Source organism: Salvelinus namaycush, chromosome 24, assembly GCF_016432855.1.
Source record: "Salvelinus namaycush isolate Seneca chromosome 24, SaNama_1.0, whole genome shotgun sequence".
NCBI classification, from domain to species: Eukaryota; Metazoa; Chordata; class Actinopteri; order Salmoniformes; family Salmonidae; genus Salvelinus; species Salvelinus namaycush.
In genome coordinates this window covers 20556480-20572692 of record NC_052330.1, presented here as the reverse complement: position 1 = coordinate 20572692, position 16213 = coordinate 20556480, and the positions used below count along the sequence as shown (strand labels likewise).

General features: G+C 41.0%; 1 protein-coding gene across 1 annotated transcript; it reads right to left on the bottom strand.

The window, feature by feature from the left end:
* Nucleotides 1-11240: 11240 nt before the first annotated feature.
* Nucleotides 11241-15113, bottom strand: LOC120019142 (protein DEK-like). Its single transcript, XM_038962419.1, has 3 exons — nucleotides 14549-15113; nucleotides 13897-14051; nucleotides 11241-11735 (listed from the first exon to the last, which is right to left on the bottom strand). The coding sequence occupies exons 1-3, from the start codon at nucleotides 14601-14603 to the stop codon at nucleotides 11622-11624; spliced, it is 324 nt and encodes a 107-aa protein (XP_038818347.1). The 5' UTR covers nucleotides 14604-15113; the 3' UTR covers nucleotides 11241-11621.
* Between the last annotated feature and the right edge of the window lie 1100 nt (nucleotides 15114-16213).

Here is a 16213-nt window from a genome sequence, read left to right as displayed (position 1 = left end):
CATAAAAGATCAAGCAAGATTGTGAAGGCAGCAACAGATATGCAACGTCTTACAGTTATCATATAGTCTCTAAATTACATGGGTTTGAAAATAATGGTGTCCCTCGCAATAAACACGAGCATATTCTTATTAAATTGACTAGGTTCATAGCCCAAACACAACATGCCTACTAGAAATAAGGCTAATTCAGTATCCCTTTGCAAACATGAACTGCAGAACATAAAACAAGAATTCGATTAAATTCAATATACTTTATTTATCCCACAGGGGGCAATTATCTTTACACGTTCATTGAGAATAACACTGAAGTCAATTTTTTTTGTCGTTCGATTGTCGCAGACAGGTAACATAAATTATAGCATACTTAAAATTCGAGACAGTTTATCATCGTTTCCCCCCATTTCCCCATAAGAGCATATGGCATCGCTCCCTCCGTCCATTGACAAACCGAGTTGCAGAGAAGGCCATTTCAGCACAATGGACAGCGCACTAACGAACTCATACGATAATTGAAGAAACGGCTTCGTACAGGTGCTGCTGATGTAGGCTACTGCCTAGTGAAGCTATGTGCTGGTATTTCCACGGTTTAGAAAGTATCTAATTGAGTTCCTAAACCAATCAATGTTAATTTATATTCCCTTCATTAGTCACTACTGAACAAATCCTTGATACCCAGTCTGATGACATGGAACATCGTTGCACTGAGTGGTGTGAAATTATATTTGAACATACATCAGATTTCCACGCTGTCTCTAGGTATATAAGCCATATATCATGCTCTGTACGATCCAACGCGCAGCATGCAATATTTTTCAACCTCATCTGCCCGAATTCATTGCTCACAAACCTCAGTGGCCTGATTCCAAACATTCAATGATATTTCATTATCGAACAGGAGAGAAGCCGATACATAGTCCTTACACTTTAGCTGTCCTTGTCACGAGCATATCAAAACCGACACCTGCCCTAACCTGTACATCTCTTCTTTCATAAAATAATTTGGTAGAAAAACTTGGGACGTACCTGAATCCGCGAGACATATCGCGTGTCTTGCTCGGTCTTCTGTGCAGCGCGGTCCTTGGCTTTGATAGTTGAGTTTGTATCGCTCGAACGGACGTTTTTTTCTCGCTCCTCCAGTGAGAGCACGAGAGCCCCCCACCCCTCCTCTTCTTCTTCTCTCGCTCTGACAGTTTCTCACCACATTTCATAAACCGGGTCATAAAAGCTGCAGCCTTAATAGGGCAAAACGCTGAACGTTTAAAACCCCACTACATGTCACTTATTCTTAGACAATAGACAATCGTATCATTCTTCACACGAGGGTTAATCAGCCTCAAACAGTGGTGCCGCATTGGAGAGTTGAGCGGTCCGCGAGCCGCCTAGACAGGTAAGATAAATGGTATTTGTCTACAGAATTGTGACCCTGCCATTACCCCATGCCACAACGGGACCCGTCTCACAGCAGAAACACATTCACAAAAACACACATTGAGAATACCCCAATGTTTTTGTAAATGGTTGACCAGGCAATGGAGGAATCATCAATCAAATGTAATTTTTTCTATTAAGGGTTGAGAGACCATCATCGTGGTCCACCCTAGCTAATCCACCTATAGGCTATACATTGTACATTTTGATCCACACTATCTGACCTTTAAAAGCGGAGGGCACTGGATGGATGCCAGAAATGCCTGCTGGTTGCAGTCTGACTTAAATCGAAGTAGTAACCTTTTAAGGAAGCACCTCAAGGATCGAAAAATCTGGGCTTCCCACCTATATTTGAAGTTGAATACCTTAACTGGTAAAGCAGAAGAGGTAGATTTAGTTAATTGGTAAAAGTCAACTGGTATTTTGCAAATGCGAAAGTTCTGCCATTTTTGGAGGGGTGCTTGGTTTAGAGTTGGGTCATTTCTGTGCCCAAATGGGTTTGGGCGACAGCAGAGGAAGAACTGTACATAATATCAAACAGCGTTTGGAAAAATAATTAGAACTAACAAGGACTTCACGAAGCTAGAAAGGGGCTTGTTCCGTGGGCACGCGGGGAGCCAGTAGCAGAAGGCGTTTAATCAGTAAACAATCGGAACGTGTACTAGGACATGTCTCCCTGATACGCACCCCGTGGAGTGTGAATATGGAGACCGCGCATAATTATGTGTGTGTCTGAGAGAGAGAAAGAGAGAGCGAGAACACTTATTAGGAATGGTTGACACACGGCGTTAGCCTACTGTTGTAGCCTGCCTACCTCTTTGGTGGTTGTGACTAGCAACGACCGGAAGTTACTTTTCGTTGCAGGTTAGGAGAGCATTTTAGCTAACCCGTACCCTTTTCCTAACCTTAACCTAATTATCCTAACATACTATTCTAATTTTCCTAATCTGCTATGAAAAAGTCACTTCTGGTCGTAGCGATATACCACATAGTCAAAACCCTATTTGATAGCCTACCGAGAACAGTCAATGGGATCAGTGATGTAAAGTACTTATGTAAAAAATACTGTAAAGTACTACTTGTCGTTTTTTGGGGGTATCTATACTTCACTATTTATATTTTTGACAACGTTTACTTTTACCCCACTAGACGCATAAAGAAAATAATGTACTTTTTACTCCATACATTTTCCCTGACACCCAAAAGTACTCGTTACGTTTGTAATGCCTAGCAGGGCATGAAAATGGTCAAATTCATGCACTTATCAAGAGAACATCCCTGGTCATCTCCACTGCCTCTGATCTGACAGACTCACTAAACACAAATGCTTCGTCTGTAAATTATATCTGAGTGTTGGAGTGTGCCCCTGGGTATCCGTAAAAATGTTTTTTTAAATGGTGCCGTCTGGTTTGCTTAGTATGAGGAATTTGAAATGATTTATTCTTATACCTTCAATACTTAAGTATATTTAAAACCAAATACCTTTAGACTTCTACTCAATTAGTAATTTACTGGGTGACATTCACTTTTACTTGAGTCATTTTCAATTAAGTTATCTTTACTTTTACTCAAGAATGACAATTGGGTACTTTTTCCACCACTGAATGGAATTTAAGATACTGAAGGCTATAGCAGATGTTACCTGAGCACAATGACAAGCGTGACCATAGGCCAGACAGAACCGTGTGAAAATGCACTAAAATAACATTATAAGTCACTGACTGTCCCACTCAACCATATCCAAATATGCCTATCAGTCAAGACAACCTGAGTCCCTTACAGTACCAGTCAAAAGTTTGGGCACACCTACTCATTCCAATGTTTTTCTTTATTTTTACTATGTTCTACATTGTAGAATAATAGTGAAGACATCACAACTATGAAATAACACATGTAGAATCATGTGTTAACCAATAAATTGTGAAACAAATCAAAATATATTTTATATTTGTAGCCACCCTTTGCCTTGATGACAGCTTTGCACACTCTTGGCATTCTCTCAACGAGCTTCACGAGGTAGTCACCTGGAATGAATTTCAATTAACAGGTCCGCCTTGTTAAAAGTTAATATGTGGAATTTCTTGCCTTAATGCATTTGAGCCAATCAGTTGTGTTGTGACAAGGTAGGGGTGGTACACAGAAGATAGCCCTATTTGGTAAAGGACCAAGTCCATTTTATGGCAAGAACAGCTCAGATAAGCAAAGAAAAACAACAGTCCATCATTATTTTAAGACATGAAGGTCAGTCAATCCGGAAATGTTAAGAACTTTGAAAGTTTCTTCAAGGGCGTCACAAAAACCATCAAGTGCTATGATGAAACTGGCTCTCATGAGGACCACCACAGGAAAGGAAGACCCAGAGATACCTCTGCTGCAGAGGATAAGTTCATTAGAGTTAACTGCACCTCAGATTGCAGCCCAAATAAATGCTTCACAGAATTCAAGTAACAGACACATCTCAACATCAACTGTTCAGAGGAGACTGTGTGAATCAGGCCTTCATGGTCGAATTGTTGCAAAGAAACCACTACTAAAGAACACCAATAAGAAGAGATTTGCTTGGGCCAAGAAACACGAGCAATGGACATTAGACCGGTGAAAATCTGTCCTTTGGTCTGAAGAGTCAAAATTTAGATTTTTGGTTCCAACCACCATGTCTTTGTGAGACACAGAGTAGGTGAATGGATGATCTCTGCATGTGTGGTTCTCACCATGAAGCATGGAGGAGGAGGTGTGATGGTGTGAAGGTGCTTTGCTGGTGACACTGTCTGTGATTTATTTAGAATTCAAGGCACACTTAACCAGCATGGCTCCACAGCATTCTGCAGCGATACGCCATCCCATCTAGTTTGCACTGTTTTCAACAGGACAATGACCCAAAACACACCTCCAGGCTGTGTAAGGGCTATTTGACAAAGAAGGAGAGTGATGGAGTGCTGCATCAGATGACCTGACCTCCACAATCACCCGACCTCAACCCAATTGAGATGGTTTGGGATGAGTTGGACCTCAGAGTGAAGGAAAAGTAGCCACCAACTGCTCAGCATATGTGGGAACTCCTTCAAGACTGTTGGAAAAGCATTCCTCATGAAGTTGGTTGAGAGAATGCCAAGAGTTTGCAAAGCTGTCATCAAGGCAAAGGGGTGGCTACTTTTAAGAATCTCAAATATAAAATATATTTTGATTTGTTTAACATGTTTTTGTTACATGATTCCATATGTGTTGTTTTATAGTTTTGATGTCTTCACTATTTTTCTCCAATGTAGAAAATAGTAAAAATAAAGAAAAACCTGTGAATGAGTAGGTGGGTCCAAACTTTTGACTGGTACTGTATGTTGAGCCAGAGAGCAATGTAGGCCTATTGCAACCCCCCTCAATCAGAAATAAATTCACATAGACTTGATGGGAAAATATAGCCTGCGTCAATGGTAAAATAATGAATTAATAAACGTATCCACAAATTCAAATAAGTGGCACACAGCATCATGCGTTGGACAGCTTCAGCACCAAGGACAGTGACTCCAACCAACCTTCTTTTTTAAAGCAACAGACTGCCCTCTGGTGTTTGCCGAATATCTTTTTAAACATTCTTATAGTGCCTTCAGAAAGTATTTATACCCCTCGACCTATTCCACAATTTGTTGTGTTACAGCCTGAAATCAAAATGGATTAAATATTATTTTTTTTCTAACCCATCTACACACAATGCCCCATATTGACAAAGTGAAAACATGTTTTTAGACATTTTTGCAAATTTATTGAAAATGAAATACAGAAATATCTAATTTACATAAGTATTCTCACCCCTGAGTTAATACATTGTAGAAGCATCTTTGGTAGCGATTGCAGCTGTGAGTCTTTCTGGGTAAATCAAGCTCTTTCAAATTAGTTGTTGATCATTGCTAGACAACCATTTTCAGGTCTTGCCATAGATTTTCAAGTAGATTTAAGTGAAATCTGTAGCTTTGTCACTCAGGAACATTCACTGTCTTCTTCGTAAGCAACTCCAGTACAGATTTGGCCTTGTGTTTTGGGTTATTGTCCTGCTGAAAGGTGAATTCAAATCATATCAAATTTTATTTGTCACATGCGCCGAATACAACATGTGTTGACCTTACAGTGAAATGCTTACTTACAAGCCATTAACCAACAATGCTTTAAGAAGTTTTAAGAACAATTTACATGTAGGTAGAGTTCATCTCCTAGTGTCTGGTGGAAAGCAGACTGAACCAGGTTTTCCTCTAGGATGTTGCTTGGGCTTAGCTCATTCTGTTTATTTTTTATCTTGAAAAACTACCCAGTCCTTAACGATAACAAGCATATCCATAACATGATGCAACTCCCACTAGGCTTGAAAACATGGAGCGTTCTACTCAGTAATGTGTTGGATTAGATTTGCCCCAAAAATAAAACTTTGTATTCAGGACAAAAAGTGAATTGCTTTGCCAAATTCTTTTGCAGTATTACTTTAGTGCCTTGTTGCAAACAGGATGCGTGTTTTGGAATATTTGTATTCTGTACAAGCTTCCATCTTTTCACCCTGTCTATTAGGTTAGTATTGTGGAATAACTACAATGTTGTTGATCCATCCTCTGTTTTCTCCGATCACAGCCATTAAACTCTGTTACTGTTTTAAAGTCACCACTGGCCTCATGGTGAAATCCCTGAGTGGTTTTCTTCCTCTCCATGAAACTGAGTTAGGAAGGACGCCAGTATCTTTGTAGAGACTGGGTGTATTGATACACCATCCAAAGTGTAATGAATAACTTCATCATGATCAAAGGGATATTCAATGTCTGTATTTTTTATTTGTACCCTTCTACCAATAGGTGCCCTTCTTTGCGAGGCATTGGTAAACCACCTTGGTGTTTGTGGTTGAATCTGTGTTTAAAATTCACTGCTCATCTGAGGGACCTTACAGAACATTGTATGAGTGGGGTAGAGAGATGAGGTAGTCATTCAAAAATCATGTTAAACACTATTATTGCACACAGAGTGAGTCCATGCAACGTATTCTTTGACTAATTAAGCACATTTTTACTCCTGAACTTATTTAGGCTTGCCATAACAAAAGGGCTCAATACTTATTGACATTTTAGCTTTCCATTTTTAATGAATTTGTAAAAAAATAACTAATTATGTGGTATTGTGTGTATGGCCAGTGACCAGAAAAATCTACATAATCCATTTTAAATTCAGGCTGTAACAACAAAATGTGGAAAAAGTCAAGTGGTGCAGTTTCTGAAGACTCTGTAGGTCTAGTAACTTTGTAGTGCAACTTGTCTGAGCAAAGAATCGTTTATGAAACAATTTCGCCCTCTTGTGGTTATAGCTTCAACCAGCATGATACATGATAAAAAATCATCATAGGTCTCACTATCTGACATTGCAGGTGTTTAAGGCTTCATTTACACAGGCAGGATAATTCTATGTTTGCCACTAGTCTATGTTTGCTATGTTTGCCATTAGTCTTTTGACCTATCAGATCTGATATTTTGCCTATAATTGGGCAAAAAAACAGATCTGTGTTGCCTGTGTAAACACAGCCTATGTAGGCCTAGCCTATGAATGTCATGAAAATGTGTGAGGTCGAATTAAACCAGTTTTTACTGAAAAAGAAGGCCTACGCCTAAACATCAAATAGACTACAGACAGATAGTTCTTTGCTTGCTAGTCCTTATTGATAAGTACTCTGGGTCTGTGGTTTGTCTCGACCAAGTTAACAAAGTAACTTTTAATATTTATATTTTTAGGCTACATCAGTACATCAGTCTGCATCCCGCGCGAGCATCCCACGCAGACCCTAGACAGATGCGACCCGGACCCTGGGGCATGACCGCGGCCTCTTTACATTATAGGGCCGAGGTGTGAGTCAACTCCGTCCGGCGCTCCACAACACAAATAAACATTTATGGAGACTAGACGCTATGAAACTGCCACTGCTGCTGCCCCAGGATCGTGAAGCTGATATTGATCCAGACTAACAGTGACATTTTGAGGGGTAGGGAGACGTCGTGCAGTAGGTGCTTGGGGGGACCTCAGTGTTTATCGTAGAGTTAATTTGAGATATAAGTCGGACGTAGCCTAGATACAGGTCCTATTATTTAGAAGGGTCTCCCTAAATATTCTCCTGCTATAGCTTGGGCTATATGCGGTCTCTGCAAGGTGCAAATTATGTCCAAGGATAATAGCTAAGAGTGCCTTCATCAGGGAATGCACAACTGAATGTTATTGCCAAGCCTTGGTAGTGTTTTATCCCTCTACAATATTGATGTCACTATCATGACCGGACATTGTGACAAATGGTGTGATCTCAAAACGAGTTAAGGGTACTTTAGTTCCATTTCCAGAATAATAAATGCCCAAGTGACGGCCTGTTGCTCAAGTATCGTGGCCAGACAGAACACGTACTGTGCTAGCTGCACAAACAAGGAGTTGTTAGATCTAACCACCGTTTCGAAGTCGACCCCACTTACCGCTGTGTCCCTATGTAAGGCTGCAGTGACGTGTATTCATGGATGCCAAGGAAAGCCATGCTTCCACCCAAAAATGTCGAATAAAAAAAATAAAAAAATAAAAAACTTATCTTTCGTCTCACTGCGTTTCATAATTTCCCTTCAATTCGCAAGAGGCTGAATGTATCTCAACAGAGAAAGCATATGTCTCTGCATGTGTAGGCCATATATCTGATGCTGTCTGGTCAAAATAAGTATGGCATTGAATGCAAGGGAAGCCAGCGAGCATTTGGGCTCACTTTATAAAAAAGTGTATAATAATAGCCAATCAGCATTGAGCTAAAATGAGTGCGCTCAGCTCTATAAACAGTCCTGGAACACCAAAATAGTGTCAAGGGAAGACAGTTTGGGTTTGGCTTCACTCCAATCACATCAAGAGCCAAACATCATTGACAGAAACAACTTGAATTGTTGCACCTTGTTGTGTTGTTGTCCTCCGGTGGATAGCTAGCTAGCTAAAATAGGATATTTCCTAAATTAGCCATGGATGGAGATAGGGATTTGGACTTGTGGTTTCACTTCATTCTCCGTACTGGCCAATGATTATAATGGCGATTCTGGTCCAACCATAAATTCATACATTGTGCCCCTGGCCTGGTAGGATGGAAGTTCAATATGTAGCAAAATGTAGAAGGCTGATGTTAATTTAACTAGCTGACTCAACTTGTACTGTATGACAGAGTCATAGACCGTTTTGTCAACATGAAAGAGAGGAGGATGGCATTGAAGTTTCTCTACAAGTAGGGTGAGTCAACATGTTTTTTTTCTACTTGCACGAATGCACACACACACACACACACACACACACACACACACACACACACACACACACACACACACACACACACACACACACACACACACACACACACACACACACACACACACACAGAGAGAGAAATCATAACCATGGACAGCCACATATTTACACTGAACAAAAATATAAACACAACATATATAGTGTTGGTCCCATGTTTCATGAGCTGAAATAAAAGATCCCAGAAATGTTCCATATGCACAAAAAGATTATTTCTTTCAAATGTTGCACTCAAATATGTTTACCTCCCTGTTAGTGAGCATTTCTCTTTGGTCAAGATAATCCATCCACCTGACAGCTGTGTCATATCAAGAAGTTGATTAAACAGCATGATCATTACACTGGTGCACCTTGTTCTGGGGACAATAAAAGGCCACTCTAAAATGTGCTGTTTTGTCACACAACACAATGCAACAGATGTCTCAAATTTTGAGGTAACGTACAATTGGCATTCTGACTGCCGTAATGTCCACCAGAGCTGTTGCCAGATAATTGAATGTTCATTTCGTTACCATAAGTCACCTCCAAAAGTTTTTTTGAGAATTTGGCAGTACGTCCAACCGGTCTCACAACCGCAGACCACGGATAACCACGCCAGCCCAGGACCTCCACATCCGGCTTCTTCACCTGCGGGATCATCTGAGACCAGACACCGGGACAGCTGTGGGTTTGCACAACTGAATAATTTCTGCACAAACTGTCAGAAACCGTCTCAAGTAGCTCATCTGCATGCTCGTCATCCTCACCAGGGTCTTGACCTGACTGCAGTTCGACTTCGTAACCGACTTCAGTAGGCAAATGCTCACCTTCAATAGCCACTGGCACACTGGTGAAGTGTGCTCTTCATGGATGAATCCCAGTATCAACTGTAACAGGCAGATGGCAGACATGGTGTATGGTGTCAAATAGGCGAGCGGTTTGCTGATGGTGTTGTGGACAGAGTGCCCCCCCCCCCCCAAAAAAAACTCTATGTGAATATGTCGAGCTTCATGAGACAAATGGTGATCACACCAGATACTTACTTATTTTTTATAAAAGTATCTGTATGCCCAGTCATGTGAAATCTGTAGATTAGTGCCTTATTTCTTTATTTCAATTGACAGATTTCCCTATATGAACCAGTAAAATCTTTGAAATTGTTGCATGTTGTGTTTATATTTTTGATCAGCGTAGCTTACGTCAATTGGACTAAATAGTTTTCGGTATCTTTTAGTTGTCACTGTATTAGATTAAGCATTGGTGATTTGATGATGTTGAAATGTTGAAGTTGAAATGGTGCTGGAATAGTGGAGGCAGCTCCTATTTTCTTTGGGACTTGCGATAACTCTGTGGTTCTAAATCAATAGTTATTTAGTAGTTGTGAAAATGTCGGAAACATTAACTTACTTGACCATGCTGTAGGTGTAACTGTTTGTAACTGTTTGTTACATGCATGTTTGTTACATGCAATATGCTTTGTGGACTTCACTGGACAGAGTTTGCTCTACGGTTTTGTGATGAAATATAGGTGTGGTTGAATTTATTCTGCCACTGTGTCTCCTTATTGTCTCAGCCTTAGGCCTATATATCACGGTCGCAAGGCATTTGAACTAACAGGTAATAGAGCAAACAATGCAACTATCACAACACATAATTTGTCATATGGCTTTTTTTCTGGCTTCCCCACGCACCGCTACTGGTAGGCCTACCAGATACATTGTAACAGTGGATGAAATCAAATGGAGCAACTCCCCGCTGTGAAGTCATTATGCACGCGACCGCTGCAGTGATTACTGAAATGTAGCCTCCATCTGTCAGTGGCCTTAAAAGTCAACTGAAAACTCAGCAGTCAATGAAATCAATGAAACGCTGTTGGCAAACCTAACATTTCAACGAAAACCGTTCGAGTGCAAGTTTGCAGTTTGCATGAAGTCAAAACTTTTAAAAGTTGTTGGGAACTTTAGGAATTTCCTGTCAATGAGAATCTATAGGCTAGAGGCTATTTTAATCAAAGGCTATGTATATGAAAAGCACACACAAAAAGAGAAAAACCTATATGGACATTCTGTCTCATTCATGGTAGTTATGCACTGATATCATTGACAGCCTTCCCTGTTCCTTTTGAATTAGCTGGCGGTGACAACATTCGATGCATTTTATAGTAGGCATACCACCTCTGCTTGCCATGCCAGAAAGTGCTCCAGAGGTACTGCCAGCTCTTTTGGTGAAACCGCCTTTCGTCCTAGTCAAGAGGACATGAGTTAAGCATTAAACATTTGTATTATCATATCCAAATGAAGAGTGAGTCAGTTTGCTCTTAGATTGGGAACATGGCGTCTGACGACATGAAGAGAATGCGTCCGTCATCTTGTTATGGGAGGAGGGGGAGATGAAGGGAGAGCAAAGGAGCATTACTCCAAGCAGTGGGGCCTAAGGGAAGGGCTGCTGGGCAAGCTAATTGCCTTGTCTCATCTGCTGTACTTATCCACAACAAATCCAAATTGAGTCTCGAAAGGTGTCTTTTCCAGTTGATTAGTAAACATCTATAACATTCTGTGGATCACAATGAAAATTCACTCTGTGGGGATTTCTCTAAATCTTATTTGGGTAGTGCTTATAAATAATGCAATGTGTGTACACTGTACAGTAGAGGAGCACCATAAACCAAATCAGTACACTACAATAAATACTTGATTTACAAAACTTAGGCAAGTAAAACAAATAAATTGTATGAAATTGTATAGTATTTAAACAGTCTGAACATGTATGTAAAAAATATCAATGAAAGGTCCAGGAAAGGCATATACAGGAATCCCAGAGTCTTTGTCACGATATCAACTATGTTTTCCTGAGATCATTGATTATAATGTTATCTGTCAAAGCTATGAATATGGCTTGATTAAAACCCTGGGTTGTAAAGAAATCCCCTCTTTCACTGTCTGCTTGATGATGTCCTTCTTGTTAGACAGGTCATACCGGGGGCACATCTCAAACACCTAAGAGAGATCACACAATGGAAGATAATGATCTACACAAAAATATTTTTAGGACAATTCCACCCTTTTTCAACATAAAATTCATCATCTCCAGCACCACCCCACCATTAACATATCTCCAGCACCACCCCACCATTAACATATCTCCAGCACCACCCCACCATTAACATATCATATCCAGCACCACCCCAACATTAACATATCCTCTCCAGCACCACCCCACCATTAACATATCTCCAGCGCCAACCCAACATTAACATATCATATCCGGCACCACCCCACCATTAACATATCATATCCAGCACCACCCCAACATTAACATATCATATCCAGCACCACCCCACCATTAACATATCATACCCAGCACCACCCCAACATTAACATATCATATCCAGCACCACCCCAACATTAACATATCATCTCCAGCACCACCCCACCATTAACATATCATCTCCAGCACCACCCCACCATTAACATATCATCTCCAGCACCACCCCACCATTAACATATCATCTCCGGCACCACCCCACCATTAACATATCATCTCCGGCACCACCCCAACATTAACATATCATATCCAGCACCACCCCAACATTAACATATCATCTCCAGCACCACCCCAACATTAACATATCATCTCCAGCACCACCCCACCATTAACATATCATCTCCAGCACCACCCCAACATTAACATATCATATCCAGCACCACCCCAACATTAACATATCACGTCCAGCACCACCCCAACATTAACATATCACATCCAGCACCACCCCACCATTAACATATCATATCCAGCACCACCCCACCATTAACATATCATATCCAGCACCACTCCACCATTAACATATCATCTCCAGCACCACCCCACCATTAACATATCATCTCCAGCACCACCCCGCCATTAACATATCATCTCCAGCACCACCCCAACATTAACATATCATATCCAGCACCACCCCAACATTAACATATCATATCCAGCACCACCCCAACATTAACATATCATATCCAGCACCACCCCAACATTAACATATCATATCCAGCACCACCCCAACATTAACATATCACGTCCAGCACCACCCCACCATTAACATATCACCTCCAGCACCACCCCAACATTAATATATCACCTCCAGCACCACCCCAACATTAACATATCACGTCCAGCACCACCCCAACATTAACATATCATATCCAGCACCACCCCACCATTAACATATCATATCCAGCACCACCCCACCATTAACATATCATATCCAGCACCACCCCACCATTAACATATCATATCCAGCACCACCCCAACATTAACATATCATATCCAGCACCACCCCAACATTAACATATCACATCCAGCACCACCCCATCATTAACATATCATATCCAGCACCACCCCACCATTAACATATCATATCCAGCACCACCCCACCATTAACATATCATATCCAGCACCACCCCACCATTAACATATCATATCCAGCACCACCCCACCATTAACATATCATATCCAGCACCACCCCACCATTAACATATCACCTCCAGCACCACCCCACCATTAACATATCATCTCCAGCACCACCTCACCATAAACATATCATATCCAGCACCACCCCAACATTAACATATCACATCCAGCACCACCCCGCCATTAACATATCATCTCCAGCACCACCCCAACATTAACATATCACGTCCAGCACCACCCCAACATTAACATATCACGTCCAGCACCACCCCAACATTAACATATCACCTCCAGCACCACCCCAACATTAACATATCACCTCCAGCACCACCCCACCATTAACATATCATATCCAGCACCACCCCACCATTAACATATCATATCCAGCACCACCCCACCATTAACATATCATATCCAGCACCACCCCAACATTAACATATTATATCCAGCACCACCCCACCATTAACATATCATATCCAGCACCACCCCACCATTAACATATCATATCCAGCACCACCCCACCATTAATATATCCATCCAGCACCACCCCAACATTAACATATCATATCCAGCACCACCCCAACATTAACATATCATATCCAGCACCACCCCAACATTAACATATCACATCCAGCACCACCCCAACATTAACATATCATATCCAGCACCACGCTGGATATATATATGTCCTCTTACTCTATTGTAGATTTGCTTCATTGTCACATCCGCCAGGTGTGTGTATTTCAGCAGTGTCTTCACTCTCTCGCTCAGCTGGCAGTCTGTTGGAGGCTTCCTGATCATCTTAACCAATGGCTCGTAGTCTGAGCTGTCACCAGACTCATCCACCAAGCCTGATTATCAAATTACATAATTAAATCAAATTAGATTGCAAATTCATAAATTGTAACATAGTTTCTAAATCACAGGCCTAATCCTAATTCCTACAAAGCACGCCTGGCTCTGGCCTGGGATGGGACAAAGTCCCCTTATTTGAGATTACAAGGGGAAAATGTTAGATGGGATGTGCACTGTATTCTGACTGACACGGGGATATGTCAAGAGCTTGACATTAACTTTTTTAGCCACTTGTCCATCGGACAAGTAGGACAAAAGCTGAAGTTACTTGTCCCACAGAAACAAAAGGTCTGTAATGCCAACGGCCAAAAGGGTGACTGAAAATTAGTGAAGTACAAAGGAGGGATCTGAAATCATTTTTTGTGCTTGCCCATTGACGATGTTATCGCCTCTAGCGGCCATTCCAATTTTATTTTATTTCTGTACAAAAAAAAAGTTGAGCTCGCATGTTACGTACGCTATCCTGCCTCTCGTGGGCTCGTGAAATACTCACCGAATTGTGTGATGGGTGGGAATGTGCAGATTTCACCATTCCCTTCTCCGGCCATTGTATTGGGCAGTTTAATGTCTCAGTCCCTGGAGCAAACACGTTGTGCTATCCATAGCATGAGTACAGGACATCAATAAGCTGCTCCCAAACAATTTAAACCAGCGTCAGGAAATTGAGTCTATCATAGTTCCCGTGGGATTCAATGACATTATGAAGGGCAGCTCAGAACAGCTGAAAATTGATTTTAAAGAACTGATTGGGCCACTACTTGACACCAACAAATGGCCCATAATATCTGTCTCGCTGCCTAAATCGTGGCATTGAATGGTTCAGCAGACTTTTAGCCCTCCATAACTGGCTTCGAGAATAGTTGTCATAATGCTACAGCAAATGTACATTATCCCAGGGGCGTTGGAAGACACAATGTAAGTAACCTAATTTATTTCCCTCTTACTGCCCTGAATGCCTCTGCTGATCCCACAGCTTATGTATGCAGTAATCGTGTGCTTATGAACCAGAGTGATACTGTTAGCACTGAGGCGGTGTGCCCTAGTAGGAAGTCCACTGTGTGCAGCTCACCCTGCACTAACATAAATAACATGAGCATGTCTACCTCTGCTTAGCTTCCCAGTAAAGCAATAAAAACAATCAAGCATCCAAGAAAAGTGCAACAAATAGCCCACGTTAACATATGTAGCTGAAGAAACAAGGTTCATGAAATCAATCATTTGCTAGTAACAGATGACATTCATATTCTGACAATCTCTGAAACTCACTTAGATGATACAGTGGTAGCAATACATGGTTATAAGAGCTACAGAAAATACGGAAATGCCAAAGTTGGAGCTGTGACCGTTAATATTTAGAACCCCATTTCTGTAAAGCTTAGAGAGGATCTCATGTTAAATAATGTTGAAGTAATATGGCTACAGGTTCATCTGCCTCGCCTAAAGCCCATTCTGGTGGGAAGCTGCTATAGACCACCAAGTGCTAACAGTCAGTATCTGGATAACATATGTGAAATGCTTGATAAGGTATCTGATATCAACAGAGAGGTATATTATCTGGGTGATTTAAATATTGACTAGCTTACATCAGGCTACCCACTCAAGAGAAAGCTTCAAACTGTAACTAGTGCCTGCAACCTGGTTCAGGTTATCAGTCAACCTACCAGGGTAGTTACAAACAGCACAGGAATGAAATCATCAACATGTATTGATCACATCTTTACTGATGCTGCAGAAATGTACTTTAAAGCAGCATCCAAATCCATCGGATGTTGTGATCACAATATAGTAGCCATGTCTATGAAAACCAAAGTTCCAAATACTGGGCCTAGTATAGTGTTTAAGAGGTCATACAAGTTTTGTAGTGATTCCTATGTTGTAGATGTAAAGAATATTTGTTGGTCTGTGGTGTGTAATGAAGAGCAACCAGACGCTGCACTTGACACATTTATGAAATTGTCGTGAGGTTGTGTGTTCGAATCTCATCATGGACAACTTTAACATTTTAGCTAATTAGGAACTTTGTAACTCTACAAATACTTTTAAACTACTTTGCAACTATTTAACATGTTAGCTAACCCTTCCAATAACCCTTTTAACTAACCCTTCCCCTAACCTTAACCCTATAATTAACCAAAGCAACAATAAATTGGAATTCGTA